The sequence below is a fragment of the Anopheles coluzzii genome, chromosome 2, assembly GCF_943734685.1.
Source record: "Anopheles coluzzii chromosome 2, AcolN3, whole genome shotgun sequence".
Lineage (NCBI taxonomy): Eukaryota > Metazoa > Arthropoda > Insecta > Diptera > Culicidae > Anopheles > Anopheles coluzzii.
Window position 1 is genome coordinate 43745837 of NC_064670.1, and position 26915 is coordinate 43772751.

At 43.5% G+C, this 26915-nt stretch overlaps 1 protein-coding gene across 1 annotated transcript in view; it reads left to right on the top strand.

Moving 5' to 3' along the window:
- LOC120951231 (protein Optix) overlaps positions 1 to 26458 on the top strand; it is a 57311-nt gene extending 30853 nt beyond the window's left edge. Inside the window, exons 4-5 of the mRNA XM_040369814.2 lie at positions 23469 to 23752; positions 23904 to 26458. Of these exons, the coding sequence (XP_040225748.2) occupies positions 23469 to 23752; positions 23904 to 24754 (1135 nt within the window). The 3' untranslated portion in view covers positions 24755 to 26458. The remainder of the gene's footprint in view (positions 1 to 23468; positions 23753 to 23903) is intronic.
- The last annotated feature ends 457 nt before the right edge of the window (positions 26459 to 26915 follow it).

Consider the following 26915-nt stretch of genomic DNA (forward strand, 5'->3'; position numbering starts at 1 on the left):
GACAGTAGTCAGTACACATCGTTGCAAGTAAGTAATCGTCAATAGCTATGCTTCGAAATGGCTTGTCGCAACATAACGGATCAACAAAAGCGTGAACGGTGATTGCTGGAGAAATTATCGCTGTCATATGTCCGCGTTATGAATGCTTCATTTGATTCGCTTCGACGCACATCAACGCTTCGAGAAAGGGAAGGGCGCGTAGTTTATGTTTAGAGAACTGGTTTTAATTTTCGTCTCATTTACCACGCTGAATTAAGCTCAATTAAGCGATATAATAACGTAGGTTGGCTTTGTAAATCATACCGATGTAGTTTGTTGTGCATTAAAATTATATGCATTTGATCTGGCTATCACGTAATTATAGAGAGACTAAGTGCAATGGTTCTTTATGTTGTTTAATGCGGATTATTTGTGTAAAGTTTTTTTTAAATTTGAAGTCACATTTGAACAAGTGCTCCATACTGTAACATAAAGCTGCAAAATTTCGGATTTCAATATCTTTTAACGCTAACTACACAGAAAACTACCCAATTCATCAACAAAATCGCACATTTATCAGCTGATTGTGTCCATAATAGGTGGTAATTTGTTAATGTCCTCCCCAAAATGGTGATTGATGTGAGACCCCGAGCAAACAGGCGCTTGATGAGTTGTTCTATTAATACGATTTGATCCTGTTTTGATTGATGAGCTACCAGACGAAGCAGGTGGCGGAAGTAAGGAAGAGTTTTATAAATAATACCATTAATCCATCGACCAGTTGCGGGATGGTCCTTTGTCTATTGCAACATTTGTTTTGTCGGTTGCTTGATCACGTGTGCGTTGTTCTCACTGCGTAAGAGAATCAACACATCCAACACTTCCACATTAAATGATTGAACGGTATAAGGTGCAGTGGAAGATATAGAGAAAAATAAGAAGGCAGTACATTAGGCATCGGGACATTTATACACCAGTTTTGATATCATGCATGTATGTAAACGCCGGTACGGGAGGAGGAAAATAATACACAAAATAATAAACTTGCAACCGGGCACATTGATTGTGAACCGATGGCGTGAAAACGAAACACATGTTAACGCGGTCTCATATTCCTTGCCTTCATTCCTGCTTCGGTCACAAATGCAACAGCAAAACGCAATGTAAGTGTGTTGTCGGCATTTGTCAGTCGTGTGGTGTAACCACAGGTTTAATTCGATTCATTCGGGCACACGCTATCGCTTCATTAATCATTTGTGCCATGGACCACCAATATCTCTCGGTGCAATCGGCAGCAAGCGGTTGGGAAGGTATTTCAATGACAAAAAACACATACACACAAGGCGATTGATACCTACAAAGCAAGGGATCTGATTGTTGAGGCTAAGCGTCGTTGAGGTAAGCTCAGTGTCGAACATAGTTGTGTCCACTTCTTGAATGTTCGTCCAGAATGGATTTGGTGGCAATTGTTTGATTTAAAATTGTTTGGGCTTTAGATGTGAACCATGGACAGCGCTTACTGTTGCTCGCAAACAACAAAGTTTATAGGTTAGGATGTTTATTTTCGTCCCATACCTATTTTATCCTGTATAAGTGGGGATGCGTTAGATTACTTGTAATTAGATGAAATTGTGAGGATCGAATACATCGGTTTTAGTTTTGATGGTTGTGGTTATTATTCTTTAAAGCAGGCAAATAAGCTAACAAGCTCTAAGTTATATGCTTAGTAGTTGTAAGCCCCATCGGTCAATGATGATTGGTAAAAGATATATGAAATGAAAGTTTCATTGTCTACGGCGATCATTACGGTCAGCTGTCGGCTGGTGGTTGGTGAGCTGTGGCTTAATTTTTTGAAATGGCTCATGAAATATTTGCAATCGCTCGGCAGGATCCACTCGTCTCAGTTCAGCGGCGGCGCGTTAGCGCAAAGCAGAATGATGCAGCAACTTGTGAACTACAACACCTTGGTGCAACAACAGCTTTTGCTTGCCGGATTCATGGTTTGCAAGTGGCACAATGGTCGTTAAACACCCGACAGGTTCGGAGAAGTGGGGAATAGTGCAAGCTTGCCATCCACACCACGCCACGCATGCCACGATCGGGCGATCCGCATCGCGGTGTATGCCTCGAAGCCAATGCAGACGAACACTTCACTGTGTACACAACCGCTTGCGGCGAGTCTGGTGGGACACGTTGATTCATTAATTGCTAATGGGAATGCATTTTGATAATGCATCACATGACAAAGAGACTTGTAAGCGAATAATCATGGCGCAGCGAGGGAGTGAGCGCGTTGAATGAAGGTGTATGTGCAGGTTGGAGCAGTACACTCACATGCACCCGTGGTGAATTATATATTATTGACTCGTCGGTGGGATGGAGTGAAATGGACACGAAATGGCACACGAAATAAAAAAGGGGCAGTTGGGTGAATGAATAGCCGAAGCTTTCGAGGTGAGACCGGAGGATCCGGATATGGATCGGTGCTCCAGCTGAGGCTCGGTGAAGTTTCGAAAAGGGAAGCAAAACTGTTAGTCATAGGGTGCATGAGTGAACGAAAGCTTCCGCACGACAGTTGGCAAACCTTCCATGTTCGCATCAATACAACCGAGACGAAGTGCAGCACGATTTGCTGAACCTGAAGTTGCGCCTGCATTGAGTGCTCAGCCTGTTTGTGTGTGTGTGTGTGGAGTGCGATTCCAAAATGTAGGAAGTGTTGCATTAGTATGATTATGTGATAATTGAAGGCAGTATTATAGGATTTATCATTTATGAATTCGCATTCGGTGTGGTTTTTCATGTTGCTGATGATGATGAGCACGATGTACGCATGGCCTGATGATGTACCAGCTACAGGCTCTTTAGCTATCATCCTCAGGTGTGGGTACGTTAGCCCTAGGGGCGAGCTACATGCTGGAACGAGCTGCAACGGGGATGGTTTGCGGTTTAGGGCAATGAATTGGCAGTTTCTTTTTCAACATCAGCTCACGGAAGATGATTCTTAGACGGTGCCTCATTGACCAGTAGTGCTTGTAGATGGCTGAAGTGTGGTCACAATTTAGAGAATATTTATAACATTCAGTAATTTTATTAGTCAGCTTCACCCAAATGAGCATTAGAAGTTTTTATGTTGTACGATATTGGTCATAAATACCGTATGATTTAATCTTTCGATCGTCAACGCATTCATAATAGCAAGATATAAGTTTACACAAAACTTACATCGGTGTACATTTCAGTCTACAGTAAGTTGTTGATCGTGAACGTTAATGACATCGTGGTATGATCCAGAAGCGAGAGCAATAGAGAAGAATTGTGCTGCACGTGCCAATTTACTAGTTTGCTTATTCAGACAGGCAATTGTTAGTATGTACAGTGCCCCATTTGCACATTTGGTTATGGTTGGGTGGCGCAAACAGCTTGCAAATGCACGGCCCCTCGGGGGAGTAATGTTGGGCCAAGCAGTTGCAGCAAGGGGAAAAGAAACTGTTAATGCATTTTTATCCCTTGACTACTGGATGAACGTGGCTGCGCTGGCAAAGTGCACCATATTTTTTGCAGTTGCTGGTGCTTGTGTTGCTGCTGCTGCAGTTACTGCTGAGTGTCTACGGCGACATCCCTCGAGGGACGATTACATTACAAGTTGACCGGAATCATTGTGTAATGGAAATGAATGTGTAATGGTGGTTGGTGAACGGTTGAACATTAAGCAGACAGGTGTCTCCGCATTTGTAGCCACAAAATGGTGCCATTCCTACTGCGAATACAACTGTGTTCGTGCGTTAACAATTCAGTTTGGTTATTCTTACTAAAAATACAATTCATTTCTTATTCTTACAGGTACGCAAGACGTGATATTACGCTAAAATGGAAGTATCGGAAACATCGATTGCTTTCGGTATAGGTAGATTCCGTAAGTATTGCTGTTACCATAAAGGAAACACTATCACGGACGTGACATCCTGCATCCTTGGATACAGCCGTTTTAGGGTAGCCAGCAGGTCAGATTTATTAGAGTATATGACGGTCAGGCTTAATACGGGGTTATGATGACGGCATTGCTCAAAGTTATGATGTTAAAAGGTACAAGCAACATCTGCGGACACTCAATAAACTTTTATTGAATGCCTTGTTGCCTACTGCATCAAGGATGATTATAAAATCATCCTAAATGATATGGTAGTTTTGACTTTCGTGGAAAACTTTTGCGGAACTCTATGATTAAGCTATCGGAAACATGAAAGTTCTTTTTTGTCGGTGACATCACAATTACACATTTTACTACGATTCGTCATCAATACGAATGTTGGAACACGTTTTGCCATTCACTGGATTGGGTCTTAAAAAGCATTGAGATTCTGTTGAATAGTTTTCTTCCGAACAGGCTTATACTGTTTCAGAGTTACGAGAGAAAAGTCACCTCTAGTTTAGTTTGTTTTGGCTAATCTTTTCGAAGAATGATGAACGTTGCTGTAGGATTGTTTAAAATTATTTGTAAAAATACGGAATTATGACGCATAAATACGTCCAATTTAATCTGTTTCTTTTGATATATAATTACACCATCTTATGGTGACTGTACGAGATCGTGAGCATCGGATTATTTTCCGTTTCATGTCCAGAATAGAACTCATCCAGTTTATACATCTGTATGGTCCTAGATGCTACACTTGATATAGAAAAGAACATAGGACAGACTTAATCTTTTTAAACTTTCCTATACTGAACCTATCCTTTTATTTAGCCACTGCGATGTCTAGCTACAGCAATACGTTTTATTTGGGCGGAGATAACGCATCTACAATCCGAGTTTTGAAACTCCGTTCCAAGCTCATTCCTTAGATTTTATTTTAATCCCTGTCAACTTATGATCACGATCATCAAACAGGATCCAAAAGCGGGCTTCAAATTTCGGGTGATTTTAGTTTTAACACACTCCTTAAGGTAGTTCGCAGGTGTGAGACGAGAACAAAAACACATTGGCTTGGGTTTGTAAGTTTGCGCTACGTTGAAAACATCTCAACTAAAAGATAACCTAGCGCCGTATGCGAGGGTGTTGAAACTTAAATATAATGCTTGATGTTAAGCTTCTACGTGTGAAAAGCATGATTCGGTTATCATTTTAAAACCCAAATGTTCGACCACCAACTGTGATAAAGTAACACATTCTTGTTTTTTTGGTTCGGTTTACTTTGTACCCTTCCGCTGAAAAGGAAGTGAAACTTAATAACTAATGAAATATCCGACAAAAGTATTAGCGCGTCTTGTATGGTGTGCAGTAATCTTTGCATTAAGACGATGGTTTTAAAAATTAACATCATTCCGCTCACATTGAAAACCAGGCGCGTTAAGAAACGCTATGTGTCGAGCGGCTGTGGCTTAGTGGAAGTATTAGGAGAATCAACTTGCACGGCTGCTCTGGTACTAACGGTGACCAGAAGCGCGGATAGCCAAATGGCTTTAGGATATTAGCGCCAGATTAGGAAAAAAGAAGCGAACGTTAACTTCGTCCGATGGGATTTAACAGATTTTTGAGTACGATGATGATGTGCTCGAAGAGAACGAGAGGAAGAGAGATAGGAGAAAAAAGGGGCAATCAAGATTAGAAAAAGGTAGAGAGTATGTAACATCGATTGTAGACTCATCGGTGGTCTATAATGTAGTTTCTGATGGGGAGTTTAAATTCATCCGTAATCGGTCTGCCTCAGACGGCATTTTCGATGGTGTGTTCGTACACTCCGGAATGGTGAAATTTGAACCTTTTCAACCTTCAGCATGGTCTTATTCCTCTCTGTATTAAAGTCAGTCATGAACTAAATGAAAAGGGGCTGGCTCCACGGTATGGTGTAGCTTCTGGTGGGCTGCTGTTTGCTGCTACCGTTAGGCTCAAGCGAATGATTATGCTTTTAGTCAGTTCATGAGAGCTGATGGCTTAAATGGAGCAAAACCAAATCTAGTGGCAAATTTTAGAACCCGATGCTGCAATATGAATTCAGTGGTACGACAAAGTCCAAATCCGCGGTAGACCAGGAAATGTATACCACTGTGCCCGGGAAGGTTATTCAGATAATTTAGACCGTAAGGGTGATGTGTAGGATCATGTTTCAAGTATTCGCCAGATTTAGCTAGCTGTTATCGGTTGGATGATTTTGTTTCGTTACTTGATCTTAGACCGGGGTGATTTCGACCCTTCAATGCGGGCCATGGGCCTTTTCGGAGTTGCTAGAAAGCACCGTTTCATCTTACGCTGGTATTGATAGGGAGATATTACACGCTAATCTGTTAATATCGTTAGACTGTGGCTGGATGTGTTATGCAGAGGATAAAGGGCATATTAAGCATATGTACAAAAGTTAGCGTGTGAATGTGGCTTTGATGAGGCTTGCATGAATTTTACTAATTAATGAAGGTATCAACAAGCCACCCGAATTTCAAATGCATTTAAAATTTGGTGTATTCACATACAATATTTTGCAGTTTAAAATTTACAAGTGCTTTATGCAAAGATCATTAACGTCAAAATCAACATAACCAACGGCGTAATGGCTACCATCCGAACAATGCATCAAGTGTAGCATGACACCCTCGTATCATTTGCGCTTGCCAGATTAGTCGTGGCTAATAATGGAGTATCTCCATGGGTCGAGTTCGTTTGGCTGACGCTCAACCTTGTCATTAGCAAATCGTAATCAACTCCCGCCTAATCAGCGAATACCTTACCTTTCTCAGGACGGCCGGTAATGTCATAGCGATTGACATTCGACCTGCTTACCGACCATGTTAGCGACTAACCGATGCGGATATCTTCACATAGCAAAGCGGAACAAATTACGCTCAAATTACCACGTAAATGATTCTGTCTGTATATGTTCTATTGCGAAATGGAACGGCTTACGTTACCCCTTTTTTGTGCACAATCTACTGGTACCCAACATCATTCCTCCGAGTGATTGAGGTGAGGGATTCAAACTAACATTTTACAATACTTACTACTTCATGATTGGACGTTACAGGGGTCTTTTTCAAAGACATCGAGACGGCCACACAAAGCACTGCGAATTGAAACAGTCATTTTAAGCGGAGTAATTTAAATGCTCAAAAATTGAACCCATGTTCCTTGAGCCACCCCTACCTATCCTAGACGGCAACACGTGTCTTACATGTAGATCAACTTCCTGTGGCTGGGATGGTGCCCCAGGACGCACGCAGATGCCAAGATGCTGTAGTACTTTTATCAATCAATCGCTAATCCAGCATCTGAAACCCTCGCCTTCAATCCGGATCACTAGCCTGACTTCCGGGAATATTGTACGTCAGCGGGTTGAGGTGTCTTGATCCTAGGGGCAGACCAAGAAACGAGGATGAAAAAATCAAACGAAGAAAAAAGAAACAAGTCTCAACAGGCGCAACGCACACGAGTGAAGGTGTAATGTTTACTTTGCCATTTAAATCAGCAACTCAACACAATCTGCTTCACGTTTGACTCCCACCCGTTTACTGAGCGCGAACCAATTCGTACGGCTTTATCAAGTGTCTTGCTTTTTAAGCATAAATCCTTCCCCTTAACGTGGTGTATAGCTTCGTGTAATGTTTTTTCGTACCATGTTCGGATTCTTTCCCCCCTCAGCATCAGCACCAGCAGGATGAAAAGAAACAAGCGTGCACGAGCGTGTCAGTAAAGAGCTGATGATTAGGCGATCCAGCGTGATAAGAACCATCGTTGCAAGAGAAAGGGATCCAACCGTTTTAGAGCACAGTATCCTTACTGGCGCTCTGGGACAGTGAGAAGATGTTTGAAAAACACTTTTCACGTCGTAACTGTGCCACGATCAGGTCGTAAAAAGTAAAGCAAATTGAATACCCTTCCCGTCGTCCGCCAGTGGTACAGCGGTCTTGGTGAATTCCCTCGGGACAGTTCCGATGGGTTGGGTAAATAGAGCGTTGCTCAATTTGGTACGACTCACCCTTTCCCGAATGACGATAGAAACGGGTCGACTTCCGACCGTGGAAGGGTAGCAGAGGTAGCCGAAAAGGCATGTAATTTGAATTGCTACAATGTCAACAATTTAAATTCGATAGTCAAACGACGGGAGTGTGTTGTCTCCTGTGCCGGTTGGTTTAGTCTGACAGGAAGACAGGGGCGTCGTGTGGCCGTAATTTGTCTAAATCATTATCCTTTTCGGATTTGGTGATAGAAAGGGGGAGCTGGTGGGGATGAGGACGCCGTTCGTTGATGAAGTCTAAATTTAAAAGGAAGCCAAAAGCACAGTGTTACTTGTAGATTTTGATTCTTTACTGAAGCGTATTTCATGCGTTGGCTGAGAAGTTAGGTTGAAAAGGTTGCGGCGATCTAGAGTTGAAAATGCTATCACATGCAAACATAAGAGCTGTTAAAGCTAAAGAAAAATAACTAAGTTATATCAGTGAATTAGTTGTTTGAATCTAATATTTTGTACAATTACAAAAACAATACTATTTTTAGATTCATTGGTGAAGTTATGTTCTTTATAACCTGAAACCGTATCCTTAAACACAAGCGTTGTATCACTTCCTTAAATACAGCTTTTTAGGTATTTTTTTGTTGGAAACCGTTATTCTCGGTATGGCATTACCAACTGTTTCCCTGCTGCGATCTCACGCTCCGTAAACGGCAACGCCAAGCGCATTCTCCGCAGCGACCAGCACTAGGCAACAGTGTATTGCTTTTCGCGCCGCTAGTAAATTGTTGGGAAAACACAATTTCAACCTAATCGCGCAAGAACAAAGCGGAAATCACCGGAGGTGACAACACGTTCGCGAGCTCAGCATGATGTCTTGAGACTGTAAGAAGAAAGCCTCAGCCAAACCAGATTTTCCCGCTTACAGTGTTAGCGGATGTTTCTGTCAAGTCGACGAAAAATTCCAGTACACGCGTCAATGGGGTTGTGGTGTGAAAATTTTCCTCCCCACAATTGCCACTGCCAGAGAGGTATGGGGATTTGAGCGCTAGACCTAAAGATACCTTTCAAAAGGAGGACACCAAAGGCTGTATAGAGTGTGGCAACCTCGGTGCAATAAAACAATATGCCTCCTGCCGCGTTGCTGTTGCTGCTGCTGGTTTACCTTTGATGCCTTGGCTATTGCCGCAGGTGGACAAAGTAGCTACAAATTGGCCTGAGCTGTTACCAGTGTTACCGGAACTAGAACGGAAAGGAGGGGATGTACAGCAAACGTCGGCAGCTCTGCGGGAGGTAAAAGATAGAGATCAATGAAGAAACTGTCAGCAGCATAATAACCAATAGCTGAAGGTGGCGGTATGTCTATTACCGTAGATTGAGTCACCGCTTCAAAGGTTGTAAGTAATTATTAGTGTTTCTAAAAACGCACTGCGGTGTCTTAGGTGTAATTTAGGAAGAAATAAGAAGGCCCGAGCTTAAAATCACTGGTAAAGGCATAGCAATGACAGAAAGAGAAATAAGAATGACAAGAAGAGATTGCAAATATTAAATAGTATTTTAAGCAAAAAAGGACTCATTGAACAGATGGCAGTATTTTATCAAAAGTGTCCAAAATATTCCTTGAAAAAAAAAAATAAGAAAAACCAAATTGTATACAATTTAAGCTCCAAACAGTCACTGCTACTGACATCGCGAAGACCGGTCGAAACTCGATGGGACATAAATCATTTCGTAAAGTGTTTCCAATTTGGTTGAGCTCCACAGTTTGTCAGCTCCGGAAAGGTATGGGGCAACCGCGGATCGTTTGTATCGGTTATGCATAAATCACTTTTTTATGCTCGGCCGGCGAGCTCCGGTGCATTCCGGAATACCATTCAGCGAGGTCCTGAGGAATGTCACAGCATATTGGCGGTGGATATAACGGCAAGGGAATGCCACAGCTAAGGTCGTTACAACGTTCGCGTGCGACCTTTATCGGACGTTCTGGACGTGTTACGGGATGTCGTATGTAGTTGGGAACAAAATTGATGAGCCCTGTGGGTACTTCGCATACAGACTCGAGCGCTCCAAAATTCGTAGCTCCCTTCTGGGTTTTTTGAGCCGTAGATTCGATCAGTGTCGCTGCATACATTGTGTACACAGCGTGTCGACGCTCTGATGTCAAGCGTCACGCGCAGAATCGATCACACTAGGCTGATGGAACCGGCAAGAAAACTAATAAATGTCTACCTTTATTCGAACATGCAGCATCCATGTAGCGACCATAATACTAAGAGCTGCATGCGTGTGTATTTGTCCGCGCTACTCAGACATTCTTCACTAGGCCAGTAGGGTTAGGTGCGAGTGCATCACTACTGTGCAACATGCAGCAGTTTGTCTTGTGTTAAAATGTTGCCACTTGGGCCACATTGGCCCTGTAGGGCGCAACCTCGGCTCGGTTGATTGATGTTTTGTTGTCATCCGGACGGTATGTGTTCGGTTGTTAGGTTTTTTTTGTCTTTTTGTACAGTAACCATCCGGTTTGCAATCCGGTAGCTGACATTCCGCGACCACGCTTGACATGTGTCTAATCACACCGACAAACTGCTCGGCGCGCGTGCTCGTTATCGGTTTTGATTGCATGCGTGTCTGGGAGCAGGACCTTGGCTGAAAATAATATCGGGTTTTATGTTGCAGTATGTTATTTTTTGTAACACTCACTGCTCAACGTTGACTCAATATCAGACATATTGGGTCGCTATTAAGCCATTAATCGTTTTGTGCAATATAATCAAAGAGTGAACGTCACCATTGTAAGCGAAGATTTAGTGTAATCGGAATTTTTAATAACTAAAAGGGTTTATTCTAAAGGGACTGTGAAAGTGTTCTCGAATAATGTTGTCCATAATTGCTTATAATGTAATAAAACAAGAAATTAGTTTCATGCAGTAAAGATTTATGTTGTTATAGTTCTTAAACAACAGTTGATTTATTCGTATATTTTGCGTTCAATCAACCGCAATTTCATACTACTAAAGAACGGTTTTCCGTAAAGGAATATAAATCTCTCTGACCTAAAATTTGTTACTAACATCAAACATCATCCAACTTCAATAAGGGTGTTTATGCCAGAATCCTGGAGAATTGCGTTAATGGTATCTGCCGTTGGGCAGAGGGCTATTGTGTGACCATGCAACAGCGTAAACCGAGGGGTTATAGCAGAAATATGCGAATAATCGCTTAAAACAAATCCTACACTACAGCGCACTCTGCTTTTAAATATGATTTTGATCTCACTTCTGCGTTAAGGAGTGAGAAATTAAAATCCGGAGGGTATAGAATCCCGAAAGGATCTTCCGTAATCCCACGGGCAAATTGTTTGTATACAGTGGATTATGTTACAGTTGTTCCAGCTATTTCCCTCGGAAGTAAAGAAAACTGAAAAAATGATAGCCTAAACCGAATGCGTAAAATGTTGTGGTGTTTGTTACATCCTTCCACGATTAATGTTTTTCAATGTGGAATTTGCAGAAAACTTCGTACTCAAAATAAAAATAAACTACGTGATTGAGTGGTTTCTTAGGAAAATATTTTCGTTGATGAGGCTAAACCCCATTGGCTTTGCAACGTTTCTTGTAAAGACGAGACTTGGATTGTTCTGCATTGATATGCACTAACAAGTTTATGAAGACAGAAACAATTTCACCATATTTGTGGCAAACGCAAAAGCACAGTAATCCCAAAGTAAAGATTATGGAATGGAAGACAGTCGAATTGATGCTGTTATTGAAATTGAAGTCACAATGCCAAATCGACTTTTAGGCTAACGAATTTACATTGAAGGGGAGTTCCGTGGGGCCGTTACATGGAAAATCAGGTTGAATAGAGAAATTTGTTATTTGATAAAAATGTTTCCCATTTCCATTCGGAATTGGGCTCTCGACGACGAACCTAAACAAGAGGGTGTGTGCGTGTATGTATGTAAGAGGCATTATGCTTCGTCGCTTACGTTCTAGAAATGTGTAGGGGAAACAAAACAACAGAACAAGCTTGCTAACATGGGTACAGAACGCATTTGATGCTGAGTTTGAGTTTATTTGTATAAGGGGGATATTTGAGGAATGTGAGCGTTTGACAATGACGAGCAAGGAAAAATGCTTTGGCACAACATTTGATGAACAATGAAACAATTATGGGGGTAGTTTGGATAAGTGTTGAAAGATACACTAAGAAAAGCCCATCTGAGAATGGTGGAAGTGTGACCGTAATGATACTATTAAAAACTGATTTTGTTAACAGTTTCTGTTCCTATCTTCTGCAGTGGATTTGAGTTGTTATTAAAAACAGGCTGTTCTCGGAAAATAGAGCAATGAATGCAAAATACATTTCTGCAACATAATATAAACGAAACCTGAAGGAAAAATAGCAATGCCGTTCCCTGAAATAAGTTCAACGACTTACATTTTGTTGTTGTTACGTTTGTGTGAGGAATTGTGTTTGAAACAATTTTATTGAAGAATTTGGTCGTAACGCGTAAGCAACGATTCTGTATGACTTTATTATTGTGTATGTGTTCCGTTTGGCAGAAAAAAAATGTGTCTTTAACACCGTTGCACCTTGCTCTACAAAGAGGAAGCGAAAAAGGCACAAACCCCGGACATAAAACCCTTTTTCCTTAAGTAGCAAATGAGGTAAGATAAAACGGGTAGAGTTGTGATGATGGCACCGCATGGTGTCTGTTTGTGGAGGGTATAATTATTACAAATAATCTTCCAGCAACTGGCCAGTCAAATTCTTTACCGCGTACCTTCACTTGAAAAAAAGTATCGCAAGCGCTAAAAACATTCCGGCTGCAGAATATTTGTCATTTGTTTTGTGTCCAGAGCGGCCGCAGAGTGCAATGGGCGTGGAAAACATCCAACGAGAGAAATATACAGATGCAGAGAAAGAGAGAGAGAGAGAGAGAGAGGAGGAGGAAGAGAAGGAGGGAGAGGAGGAGGGTGGCATGTTATGTAGGTATTTGTGGAGCCACTAAAAGCTCACGTCGCGCCAAGGCAGGCTTAAAATATTTTTATCACTTTATAATTTTAACCTTTAAAAAATATAAACGTCAAAGGCCGTCGCCGTTCGGCCGTGTTTTGATGGCATCATTTTCAACCGCTTCGGTAACTGTGGCCCAAAAGACTTTCAAATAAACGTTCGATACATTCGGTGGTGCACATTCCTTAGTGCCCATGCAAAGGACGGCCCTTCGGGAAGCGGGAGAACAACCAGCGAAGGTTACGTATCCGTGCAAACGCAAAATGATTACAGTTCGCATCCTTGGGATGGGACAGCGCGAACAGAGCGAATGAATTTCCGTTTTAATTACTTTGCCGTTCCACTTGCCATGTTGGGCTGTTGGTGAGGTTGAATTTTTGACGTTTTCTGTGCAGCCCTCGCCCTTGCGCGGACGTGTACGGTATAGCGCGTAACCCCAGCGGAACCGAATCGTTAGTTGATGAATTCGAAATGGATAAAATTTTATTTTATAGTTATTAGTTTTCACGAACATGCGGCAAGCGATCGCGGCGCTGGTTAGTCCCGTTTAGGAAACAGAATTGATCGAACGGCTGGTGTGGCACTGTGAAGCGACGAGAACGTGCAACGTGTTTTAATAGACCAGGCTGGACATGGATGCAGCCGCCGGAGATAGGGTTCGGTTCCCGGCCAAAACGAAGGTAAATGGGCAATTGTCGCCATCGTTTAGATTGATGATGTTGTTTTGCCGGTCGTAAATTAGGTCGTTTGTCCGATATGTGCTTGTTTCCTTTTCGAGGAACGCAACCCAGGAGCTCCAGCTTGACCGAGAACATTAATGAGTGTGTTTGCAGGCTCTGGGTCGAATAGGAGAATCAATGTTTTGAGCCTTGAAGCTAAGGGAGAGGTAAACTAGTTTTTATCATTCATCATTGGCCTACATGCATGTCTATAAATGCATTGTGTGAAAATAAAATTTATATCAAAGTATTAAGCTAAATTAGAACAAATGTCTTAAGTTTTTATGTGTGTATAAGCTCTTTCCACCTTGATTGAAGATTGGAATGTATCTGTATCAATTATACGGGGAAACTGTTTCGGTTTGCATCACGCAAGACGGTACACCAACGGCACACATAAACACACATATACACACATCCACACTTGGTTAAATGGCTGGGCTCATTGTCAGACGAATGAATGAGTCAAGCTGTGGCGGCTGGAATTTAGGAATTTTTCGCATCATGTTCTACGCTGGTTATCGACCGCGGCAACATTTGAGCGGCAGCAAGCGTTAATAACCCGCGCATAGTGGTGGTTCAGATAGCGACAAAAAACGGGTGAAATGCAACAACAAGGGATACACTCATTGCACCACAGCAGCAACGAAAGACGAATGGTACAAGAAATTAAATACTTTCGTTTTTTCTTGCACTAAAACGAGTAACATCTTTATTGAAGCTGGTAATTGTTTTAACCCCACTTGAAAGTGTTGTGTGTTTGCGCGAAATTGACCGACTATTTTTATAACCCTTTGCTGTTGCTCACAGCCACACACACGCATACCTGTACACAAAGTGATAAAGTATGAAAATAATAATATTGTTAATGAGCATCTTGTAATAGATTAATTGCTAAACCGCGCTCAACATGTATCATATCAATTAAGCGTTAGTTTCGGATCATTCCCAAATAGCCGCTGCCTAATATCATTCCATTCAGCGTACTTTCTCCAAACGATCGAACCGTCAGCAAGTAGTAACCGTCCTTTCCGACTGGTATCTTCGCCAATTAACAGCATGAATTGATGCTGGTTTGAAGCGCTTCGCGTAAGGTGTGATCGTGTTCCGAAGCAATTCTTTCGAGACACCTCTTGCCGCCCGACCCGGTTGCCCACCGAAGGGTTAATTACCCGACATTAGAGTGGCTGAATCGGCTGGACGGGGAGGTGGCGAGAGAGCGAGCGAGCGGCGGAGCGTGCGTGCGCGCGCGCTGGAAGCTCAACCGCGAGGCCGTACCGTGGTATCGTTTTCAAATTCACTCCTTTATATCGGTGCCGCCGTGTGAAGTTGTTTTAGGTGTTTTTCTTTTACGCGCCGGCCAGCAGCAACAGCCGCAGCTACAGCCGCGTTTGTGTTGCGCCGACAACGCCACCGAGGGGAAGCAATGGGGCCACAAATGTTCTTCCTTCCGTGGAGATGCGTGAAGGGTGAGGGGTGGTGATGCGGATCTGCCGTTGCGATCGTTTTTCTTTCCCGTGCGCATACCTTCGAGGCGCATCGGCGCGATACAATACGATACGCAATACGAATACTCTCCCTCGAGTTGATGTGTGAGGGAAGGGCGCAGAGATCGGGCCCCTTTGCTTTGATGCCACAATGTTGGAGCTTGCGGAAGATTCGCAGAAAGACCGAAGGTGGAGGTCGAGAAGGGGGTGTGTGATGATGCCAAAGGGGTAATAACTTTATGAAGCGAATTGTTGTTCGCCAGCGCGCTATGCAGCAAACGTGTTTTGTTATAGGTTTGTTCTTTTCTCTCGCTCTCTTTTTCAAACACACACACGTACGACTGCGGTCAGTAGGCAGCCCTTTTGGCGGCAGCATGCGTCCTCTAGTCGTACGATCCCGGGTTTCGGTTTCCCGGTTCCCGGGGCGGTTGGCCAGCCGCTCCAAATCGCCCTCGCGGCACGGGATCGCCGTTCCCATCCCATGGCTCCGACCGGGGCCGCAATGCGATAATGGTTCTTCGAGCGCGAACACGCGGCAGGTATCGTCGGGATGGGGCTCCGTGGCTAATTATCTTATTAAGTGTAACAATAACTTAATTAATTATTTATATACGTTTCGATACAGCAATTGCGCCGGGAACAGACAAATCGGGCCGGGGTCTCGGTGGCGAGAGAACTGATCTGACAGTAGGAATCATGGTGCCGATGATACTGGCGGCTGGTCAATTTCCCTCACTCCCTGCCGACTCAAGTCCCCAGCACAAATGCAAGAGTAAACAGTTCGTAATGACTGTCCGACGGTTTTGATGGATGCATGAATTGTTGCTGCTCCCTCACCGGACTTCTGCTTAAGATCGGTCCAGTGGGTCTATCGGTTCCAAAAGATCGTCCTCACGACAGTCGATGGTGGAACCCGGCTAATGACTGCCAGAGTGGCGCGAGAGCCGCAACGCGAATGATTGATCCGATGTGGTCAATGCAGAGTCTACCCCCCTCCCCCCCCCCCCCCCCCCTACCAGAAACTAACACCTTTTTTTTGTTACCCAAACTTAAAACACGTTAAGACGGTGGTGAATAGCGTAAAAGGGAGAAGAAACAAAACTCCGACCGAGAAAGTAATACGCTGGCGTGCTCTTCAGTGACGGTGAATTAACCGTGACCGGGTGACTCCGGGTCGACCGCAGCTACAAGATTTGCCGACAATGTATGCGGTACCGATGCCGGACGGGGCCGATACCATCGTGAAGTGGTGGTAACCCTTGGCCCCAGCATTTGTTGGCCTTAGTGGTAGAAGATAATAAAGTCATTAGTGTGACGTTTCGAATGACTACATACGCCGAGTAAAGTTCTGCAAGTAGCCACACCGGTATGTGTTTGGTGGTACACGTAGAGGAACGGATGGGTATGTTTCATCTTCCTCGAGATGGGAAGAGCACGATTTATCGAATTGCTTGATGTTGTTTATGTTTTGTTTGATTTTGTTGTATATGTAAATTGAGTGCAACGTGTTTAAAAACAACGTTGTTGAAATGAAAAATAGCCAAACTATGCAAAAGTGTGTGTTTATTTCGTCAAATTGATTTTTCAAGCATTGCTACATTGTAAAACTTTCATCAAAAATAGAATCACCTCCAGCAGATGGTTATAACTTTCCGGGCAAATATACAATGCCTAGACCCACTGTTTTCCATCCAGCGATGTAGAGCACTGGTGCACACCGACCGCTGCAGGGGAAGTAAGTCATCTAGCTCATCCTTTCGGAACAACTTCATTACCCATTATTCCTGTGCAATGCAGTGAAACGGTTAGATTTCCCCGAAGCATCATACAAACAACCGACTTCGTTGTGGCTTAATTCGATAACGGTTAAATTTGTCTCCAAGCTCTGTGCGGGTTGTATGCATCGTTCAAAGATCATTTACTACCGCTCCTCCGTCTGTCTGGTAGAACGGCAACGGCCTGCGGGCATCCTGGTCCGTTAACTTTCGACAAGGATTCATCGTGCATGGTGGACTCTAGCAGACTCTAACTCGTGATCGAAACCACACCGAGTAGGAACATCTCGCAAGAACTTCCAGGATGGGGATGGGACTGCAAGCGCAAAAGGGGAAAGCCTCGAAGGCAGCAAAGTGATGACTTCCGTCAGCTATGCGACCGTCACCGGGAAGCGTTACCCCCAGTCGTCGAAATGAACAAGCTGGGATTTTAATTTTTCACGCTAATTTATATTCATTATTCGGTAATGCTTTAACGATTTGATTCCAGTGCGCGCGTAGGACGTTCGAGCCGCGGTGCGTGTTGATAAGAGGCGAAACTGTGCGGCGCGTTTTGCGTAGGCCGGCTTTGCTTGGTTGCTGCAGGTGCCAGATTGCTGCCACCGGTCTATGCAATCGGGAAGCCGAAGGCGTGAAATAATGGCTCTATTGTTGTACAAATTAAGTTTAGCTGTAAATATATTCAAATATTTGGCTAACCGGATGCTAACCGCCAAAAGGAAGCAGTTTCGTTCGAGTTTCGTCACGACTATCATACGACTGTTGTTGTTGATGATGATGATGCCAGAGACGGTGATGGTGATGCTGGTGTTTATGGAGGTTGGAAAAAAACTCCAGCAGGGGTGTAAATAGAGCTCAGAAGAGGGAGGAAAAAGGGACAATTGAGTATTATAAAATGAAGGGAAAACGAGAATCAACAATATTATGATTATTGAATCAAATCTGGCCGGAGCGTTTCGGGCTGAACGGTTTTGTATGGCAGTATGTTAGCCCTGTGATGAATTTGGGTTTGTGGGGGGGTTCGTTTTTTCCCTTTCATTTGATTGTGTACGACATGTATGGCTAGATGAGAAGCGAACTGCTTTCATTTCATTTCTCCTCCAGTTAACAGATATTACTGGTTGATGCTTGTTATATTTTGGAGCTTAATTTAACATTGTTATATTTGATGCAGTTTATATGTATGTTTTTATTTCAATGTTTCATTTCGAGCAAAGATACCATTTCAATGAAGCAGCATGTGAGCACGAGCTATCTTTCTCCTGCACGTGTCAAGAAGATCGATAAAATTTCGTAGCTCTGACCATGCTTGAGACCGGTACAGCAATCATGTGAACTGTCTCCCATCCCCCCTCTCTTTAAGCGAATGAGATGAAAGGCTTCCTTTGCTCCCTTGGAAGGATTTTTTGTTCTTCGAAGCACATCGTACTTTCGATATTCAATTACCCTTTTTCCCATCGTAACTGACACTTTGGGCTGCAGGGCAGAGAGCAAGATTTCCTTAACTTTATTACGTGTGAAATAACTGTCGGGATAGGGCAGTATGTCCGTTCGGGGAATGAGAATATGATGTCGCTGTGCCGTGTGTAGAATATTTTGTTATTCGATATATTGGCCGTTGAAGGGATGTTTGGGGAGGGGATTGTTATTTGAAAAGGGTGTAAACGATGCGATAACGTTCTGGATTACATCTGAACGGGAAGGATTAGCGTAAGAAATCTCGATGGGATATACATGTTGGAGGAAACAATCGTTTTATTCAGATTCTTTTATATAAAATTTGGTGAAATGTCAAGCAAATAGAGGATTGTACAATAATTAACAATTCTTGTAAACTTACGAATTACAGTACCATTGTAGTATTGGATTTTGCTATTTGTGTTTGTCAACCATTTACTGGCCCCAAAGCCCAAATATCTACCATCCATCTATTTAGTATTGTAGGCGTCTCCATACATATAAGGAATATTGCATCGATAGTAAACACTCCAAAGAAAGCAAGGAGACTTTTGCATTTCATATTGACCTGGTACAGTAATCTGTACCGCGGCAGACCGACGTGCACACGTCCGACACTCGAGAACCTAATCGTCCGTGCGGAATTGTAAAGACCCATTATAGGACCGTGTGTTGTTGATTGATTCGAGAATGGTTTGCAATCAATCGACCACTCGAGCTTGTTCGTCATGTTGTCCTGCAAATCAATAACATCGTTGTTTGTCCCGACGGTAGTAATGATGATTGCAAGCAAGCACACAGATATCCTTCCCGGTTGGGTATTTCCATCGCCAAGGTACTTAACGGTGAACGGGCGCACTGGCGGGATGCCCTCCGTATGTAATATCTGTCCAGCCAATCTTGGGATGGTACAAATAGTTTCCTGTTGTCTTTTTTGCTCTTTCTCTCTCACTCTCTCTCTATCTGTTAATAGTGCAATGAGGGGAAGGAAACGTAGGTCCCTGTTGGACAAACATTTCGCTTGCTCCATTTTGCAACGATTTACCGAACCGGGAGGCAGGTGGTCCCCGGAAGCAACTCGACAGTGAGCAAATATTTGGTGGCCTTCTTTGTTAACATAATCTGCACCGTGGACATACATGTATGCCATGCCAAGGTGGAGCAAGAGCATCTAGCATCGCTGATGGGAATCACTACAAATCAATTGCTTAGAATCGTCATATCGTAGAAATTATATTTGTGTATACAGTGTGTACGCCCCGAAGCTACAATTGGAAGTGGTTGTTGGATGCGTTATTGGGTTGTGATATTAACGCCAACCAATGACCACTACTTCCTGCGGGGCCATGCCTTCCCCTGTTTCAGAAGAACAGTGTGACAATGCGTGTCTGTCTCCGTGTAAGTACTACTGGAACTGGTTTATATCTCCGGATGCCCATTTACAGAACAGAGCTAGTGAAAAACAATCATAAAACACAATTTTGTTCAATAACCACCAACATGTGTTGCCCATTACGACGTCGGCCGAGACAATAGAGTGTGCGTTGAAAGCCGGTTGGCATGCTCATCATGACCATGAAGCCGGCTAACGAGCCTTACAGTGCGTAGCAGTATCGGACAGTACTAGTAAGGAATGATGCTATTGGGTGGCTTATGTTTTGTTTGCTTTGTTTTTCGTTCGGCCATCCATTTACATCGCCATACTTCCTGGCACTGAGGTTTGGCCTCGTATGCTGGGATTGTTTTCAAGGATGTACTACGCTGTTTGCGTGTTTGTACTGCTCACTTGCAATTTTATGCGTCGTTACTCGGGACCAAATCATTGTGCTGTCGTCGCTTGTGTAACTAAGTCCCATTGTGCTCAAGTCCTTGCTGGTGCGTGTGTGTGTGTGTTTAAATAAACTTCAACCCCTTTTTGTTGGCCGACGGGGTTTTACGCCGGGAGTTTCGCGGAGCAGGGGCCGGTTCAATTCAATTATCATTAAATGTCGGCGGTCGTACGCTGATAACCCGGGGGAGTGAAACTAAGGCCACATTCGATGTCTATTTAAGCGTGCGTCGTCAGTGGAATGGAAACCGGGAAACAGTTCGCTGCTCGGAAAAAGGGGTTCGACGTGCTAAAACCACGTGTTGGTAAACACGAACAGCGTACAAAACCGCATGATGGTATTAGTGAGAATCCCATCAAATTTAGCAGATGATGACAGGAGGCTTCACAAGTTCCTTGCTTACGAGGTACGGAGCTATCATATTTAGTTCGCATTTCCTCTGCAACTAAACCATGATATGGCGGAGAGAGGGATAAAAGATCAACATTAACTTGTCCTTGAGAAGCGTCTGGTTGAAAGGGTTATTTCATACAAGAGATATAATATTTGCACAATCCACCAACCATCACCAACTGCCAGAGGGTGTGAAAAAAAAAAAATCTCAAAAGCTATGGAGCCATTGTCATAATTTCTATGCTCGAGAGGGGTTGCCAATCTAATCGCACCTTGTTGTGGCTCATTTGTCTTTTTGCTACTGCTTTTTGTGTGCCGAGCGTTCGTGAGTTGAAATTAGCATACCTTATTGAATTTGTGGCGGTTGGTGTTTATTTTGATTCCACCATTAATTGCAGCGGTTTGCTAGTATCCCTGTCGTTTTCATTATTTTTTCTAACAAGAGGTGCTTAGCATTATCATACAACGCTCGTCCGCTCCATTTGCAAGCGTGTGTTGATTTAAACCGTTCTCGTGTATTTAAAATCGGCAGCTGACTAAGAGTAAACTTGTTGTTGCCCGTTTCATATTTGAATATTAATTCTGTCCAGTTTTGGGTTGGATGGGACTGCTATCGATTTCCCGCACAGAAAACGTCACTATCTATTTTCGACGAAACTTGTACCGAGCGGGTCCTCAAGAAGAAGCGTGGGATAATGCAGTTTTGTGCTATTTAGTGTGGAAGTCATTCAGTTCGTCTTGGGTCTAGGATCAAAGTTTGGCTCGTCTAGAGTGCGTCAATCCGTAATTCGATCCTAGAGTGAGCCATATCAAAGCGTCATTGCTCAGAACCGATCTGGCATCTCCATATGACACTGAGCAGTGGCTGCTGTGCTTATCGTTCGCCTTTGACTTCTCTTGGTCTTCGATAAGTGTATTTGTTAATGTTTTCTTCACTCGAGCGGTGAGTGGAAACAGTTTGTTTAGGATTAGGACTTTGTTTTTTTTCTTCGTTGAGGTTGTTGTTGTGTGTCTTCTAAGTATGTTTTGTTTTTTTCTTTCCCCCTCTTGGTCGTTGTATCTTTCTATGTGGGTTGATTGGGTGGCCAGAAGATGGCGGTGAAGACGGAGGCTTAAAACTTTTCTCTTGTCTTCTTTGCTGTAAAATGGAAGAATGCATTAAGCGCCAGCGCATCATCACACATGGTTTGTCTTTGTGCGTGTTGGCGTCGTTATGATGACGGATTGAGTTATTTGGAAATTTCAACCGAAGCAGACAGCTGTCAAACAACTCGTCCGTTGTATTGATACGGTGACAGTTTACTTCCTTGTTTCTTCCTGTTGTGGAAACGGCATTGCCTCGTTGATTTACTAATTTGAGGCTAGGCCATGCGCGTTGAGCTAAGATATAAATTTCAAGTCATTTATGCCAAAGTCTATTTAAAGCGGCAAATGGTACATGGTGAGCGCCATACTGAAGTATTAAATTTCTGTGGCACATTCCTTGGGAAATATCAACCACGTCCTGACCAAACAGTGCGTTGCCAAACATTAAACCACAAAACTACGGTTCTCAATAGCATATTTGCGTTTTCCGCTGCTGGAGGACCTTCTTCCTGGTACACCGGCCTGTGGTGCGCCCTTGACGACCATGTGCAACGCTTCTTCTCGTATTGGCGTCCCTCCTACTAGTCCGTCTCTGCTGAGTCTGACGATGGCCGAGGTACATTACATATCGCTCGCAAACGCCAAGCAGGGCGGCGATGGTGTCTGCATCATTGACCGTGTGTCTGCAGTGGATCTTGGAGTGGGAAGAAAAGAAAGGACACCTATTAAATCGAAGTGTGTAAATATAGACGTACAGCATTTTCATTTCCGGCGCCATTCATCCCATCGTGCCCGAGGTTGTACCGGTTAAGATTCTCCAACCGAGAAACTCTGCGGGATGGAGGACTGCTTGACGTTCGGTGTGGAGAGTATTTCTATAGTACAAAGAGATGGTTTTAGCGGTGGAGTGTGATGCATTTATAGACGTGTTTTATTTTTTTATTTTTTTTTAATTTATTTTTTTTGCATGGGCATGGGTTCCGTGTTGGTATTTTTGTTGTTGTTGGTTTGTATGGTTTGATGTTGTTGTTCACTTTTACATGAAAGTAAAAAATATACATAATCATAAACTATACATATTCATAAATTTCGCGGTCGAATTATACAAACACTCACTTATTTTGTTCGGAAGCAATGAGGTATGAAATAACCCAACATCCATCGCACCAGCGTGTTTTGCCTAATGTTGAAATATTGCACTTTAAGACAAAGCTGCTCACGAAGCGTACGGAAATCCTGCAATATGGCGTCATTGAGAGGGAACCTCGTATTAAAGTCTATGACATTGCAACTTCTTCCCCGGTCAGGTCCAGTTTGCCCGTTGTAGGTCGATATAACCTGACCCACTCTAAACGAGGCCTCCGTTCGTCGTTAGCTTCCTGTCCAATCCGTTCTTTGTACGTGCTCTTCGTCTGCTGGCACCTTACCTTGTTTGTCTCGTCTGAGAGGAAGATTATTGTCTTGGTGGCGTTTTAGGAACGTCAGAGATATTGCTATTAAGCAAAGGCATGGAAAAGTACGATGAAGGGTGAAAAAAATCGAATAGAAAGGCCACCAAGGGGTCTCGGTAAAGGGTGCAGCTAAATGCCAGCCCATCAATTGGGGAAGATTAACCGATTTTGAGACGCTAAAATTAGGGGCTAGCCACGGACCAGGATCGTTGTATGGGACGATTATTAAATGACATGAAATTTTCTTTTCTCTGCTTTGCTCCACCTCCCTACGTATTGGAAATTTTAACCATGTTTCTTTTGTGCATTTCTTCTTTGGCTCTTTCTTGCAACAGACACAACCAGCCACCTCTGTCTGGTTCTGGATCATCCTCGTTGACGCCCAGACGGGGCGATGGACCACTGTCACCAACGGACACGGACTCCGATTCGGATATTTCCCTCGGTACACACTCTCCAGTTCCTAGTATGTCCATGCAGCACAGTCCCAGCTCGCTGCCCGGCTCAAGCGAGGATCGGCTGCACGATGAGCGGGATCGAGAGAAGGACTTTCGGAATAGTTTTGCCTCGCTGCATTCCTTCCGCTTTGGTGATCATCTTACGGGCGGTTTGTTACCTGGTAAGTATCAAATTGAATCAGCATTAGGGCATTAGTTGAGTTCTCATTTATAAACGATTTGACGATGTCTGACGATGTGTCCTGCGAACTGCGTGGGTATTGTGTGGAGTTTGATGTTCATAATAGGATTTTCTTGTTTTCTAATCGATAGGTTCGTTCAACAGTAGATTCATGCCTTATCGTCTGGGCGATCACTCGCCACCGATCAACACCCACTCACCCCCGATCGGTTTGACACACCTCCCACTTACCCCGACCGTGCTGCGACCACAGCCTACCCTGCCTCACTCGCTCGCCGTTAGTGCGGCATCTATGGCTGCATCCAGCGTGGCCAATGCAGGAGTCCTCACGACGGTCGTTAATATGAGTGACTCGCCGGGTAGCAATAGCAGTGCCACGACCGCATCCCTCACGAATGTTCCCACCTCAACTACCGCCACTACTCCCACCCTGTCCGGCGGCACGGCGAGCAGCTCCCTGAAGGACCTGGCGCATCCCAGCGACCTGTCCTCGAGTGATCCGCGCCCAGGTACTCCCAGCTCGGTAGGAAGCAACAACAATAACAACAGTGCCAGTGGTAGTACCCCAACAGCCACTACAAACGGCAGTAGCAGCACACCATCCTCCTTAATGCAGCCAATGTCTCCGCTGAGAATACGGGTCAGCTCACCGTCGCGGTTGAATGCGGAGCTGCTGCAGCATACGGCGGCAGCCGCTGCAGCTGCAGCAGCGGCGGCCGCCGCCAATCAGCCACCCCAGCATCACTCGTTGCCCCTGCTTCATCCCCACCATCCGCTGCACGTGCACCATCCCCACGCGCACCTTCCGCACCATGCGCACCAAACGCATGCTCATCATCACCATGCGGCGGCCCTGACAGCGGCCAGCATGATGAACGGACTGAACGCTAGCGGCATCGTTCGGATCGTACCGGGCACCACTACCACCTCGCTAATCCATCGGCCCTTCTCACCGTCCCCGAAGCCGAAGGAAGCGTCGTGATAAACGGCCAATGAACATGACGTGTGATGCGGCTTGACAGGAGATGAAAGGGTAAAAACTGTCACCTTAGTGTAGCTAATGGAGACGCACTCGCAGGCAGTAGCAATAGCACCCAGCATCGCTGACAAAACAGTCTAGAGAAACTAGAGAATGTAACTATGGTAGCAAATGATGGGCAAGGTTTCCGCAACGGACGCTTTTGAGGGTCAAGCACGCAAAACGCAAGGGAGACGACACATTGGAGCCGAAAATTACATAACACAAGCTAGCTTCCAGGTTTCTGCTTTCAGCAAGCTACACAACTGTATAATGACGTGCCCGTACGAATGGATCAATAGTAATGTGGGTAGCTTGTGGTGCATACTACTGGGTGGTGTTGCGTTGATGTTGTTCAGGATGAAAAATTAGATTCTCTGTGACAATGGCTTCCTAAATCTATCACTTGTGGTGTTAGTACGTCTGCATTTCTGTACTTTTTTTTAATTCAAGGATGTCACAAATTCGAAAAAAAAGCATGCGGAAAGTGTTTTAAGGCATGTTGCAAGTATCAAATTTATATTAGCCATTGGGTATGCTCCTCGTCTATGACGTAAACTGCTCGAACTTTTGTTGCTTTTGACTGAAAAGTTTCAGTTGAGCGAAAATGGTTTTGTCGAGGGCAAAGTATATAGTACGATAGTATATAACCATCAGCATCAGCAAAGCACATGCGCACTTGTGCATTCCAATAGAGCTGTCTATCGTTAACTTTCGTACTCCAGCAATCGCTCAGTATGTATTTATTGTTCACGTTAGCGTGAGGCTGGCTTTCCGGAAATGAAGCAAATTTGATTTCGGCTTAAATTTCTGTGAAACATTCGCTCCACTCTTCACCTTTCGTTAGCGTATTAAACATTGCTTGTATGACTGTTTCAAATTTTCTAATGACACAGATTTAAATGAGTGTATTGTTGGTACAATGTATCACCCATTTTATGTGCCGTTAGTAGTGGAGTTATTTCGGTTCTTAGTAGAGGTCTATTGATGAACCAAATTTGTTTATTGTAACGAGTATGATGTTTTTGCTGCAAAGGTTAATAGCACAATCCAATAGCTCTTCCAAGCATCATCAATATTTTGTTAACATATCTCAACTTTTATTTTTTATTAGATCTGGTTTTCAGGATTTATTTCCAGGAGAAAGTAATTGAGCAAACTCATTGTTTTTTTTGTTTATTTAATCAAAAAAAAAGCTACATGACAGGAAGGTGAAAGAGGTAGGAATATATGTGTGATTGAGAACTAGTTTTTGTGAAGAAAAAAAAAACAAAAAACAAAACGTGTAACACTAGCCCTAGCACTAGCCTCCACAGGGAAATATGCTCAAAGATTTACAGGACCGTTAAAGCACAAGCTCACTGCTTGGTAAAATAGTGCAAAGCAAGCTTCCTAAAATGGCCGCCCACAACAACCACAGCTTGCGTACAGTGTTGAGGAATATTAGTTGAAAGTAGTGGAACTCGAGCGAGTATACATAATGGGAAATAATTTTGAAAGCACAAGTAAAGTAATATAAATATTGTAAAGTATATCATTAGCAGCATGAACAGTACCATGATTTATATTATATTGCAATGAACGCATAGTTTGAACACAACAAACATCGATGATATTGGATAGCAGTGGCATAGAGAACAATAAAACAATGCACATAGCAAAGAAAAATAGTTGCGTTAAGCCTGTGTTCTACTTTGTGTGTGGAGAAAATTATGCATCGTTAAATAAAGGAACAGTTATGCTGCAAATCCCAGAAAAGGCTTGCCTACCGATCATTGTAAATTGCTTAGTATTACGTTATGCCTTTGTTGTAATAAAAAGTGCAGCAATACCTGATCCTTTAATTGTTTGTGATACATGTAAGGGTAAACAAGCTATTTTATGTTTCCTATCTTTTTGTTTCACGGTGAGTTTACGTGATGTTATTGAAATTATGGTAAATTATCTTATCCAGGCTAAATTAATACATCACACGAAGGACACTCACTATCAGAAAGTCTTCAAGTGATGCAAAACTATTGCAATATTTTAGTAAAAGAAATCAGCCACATTTGCCAAGGTGACGGATAAAATTAGATAAAAATGAAACCAAATCATTCACGTGCAAGCAATATGTTGCTTGGAA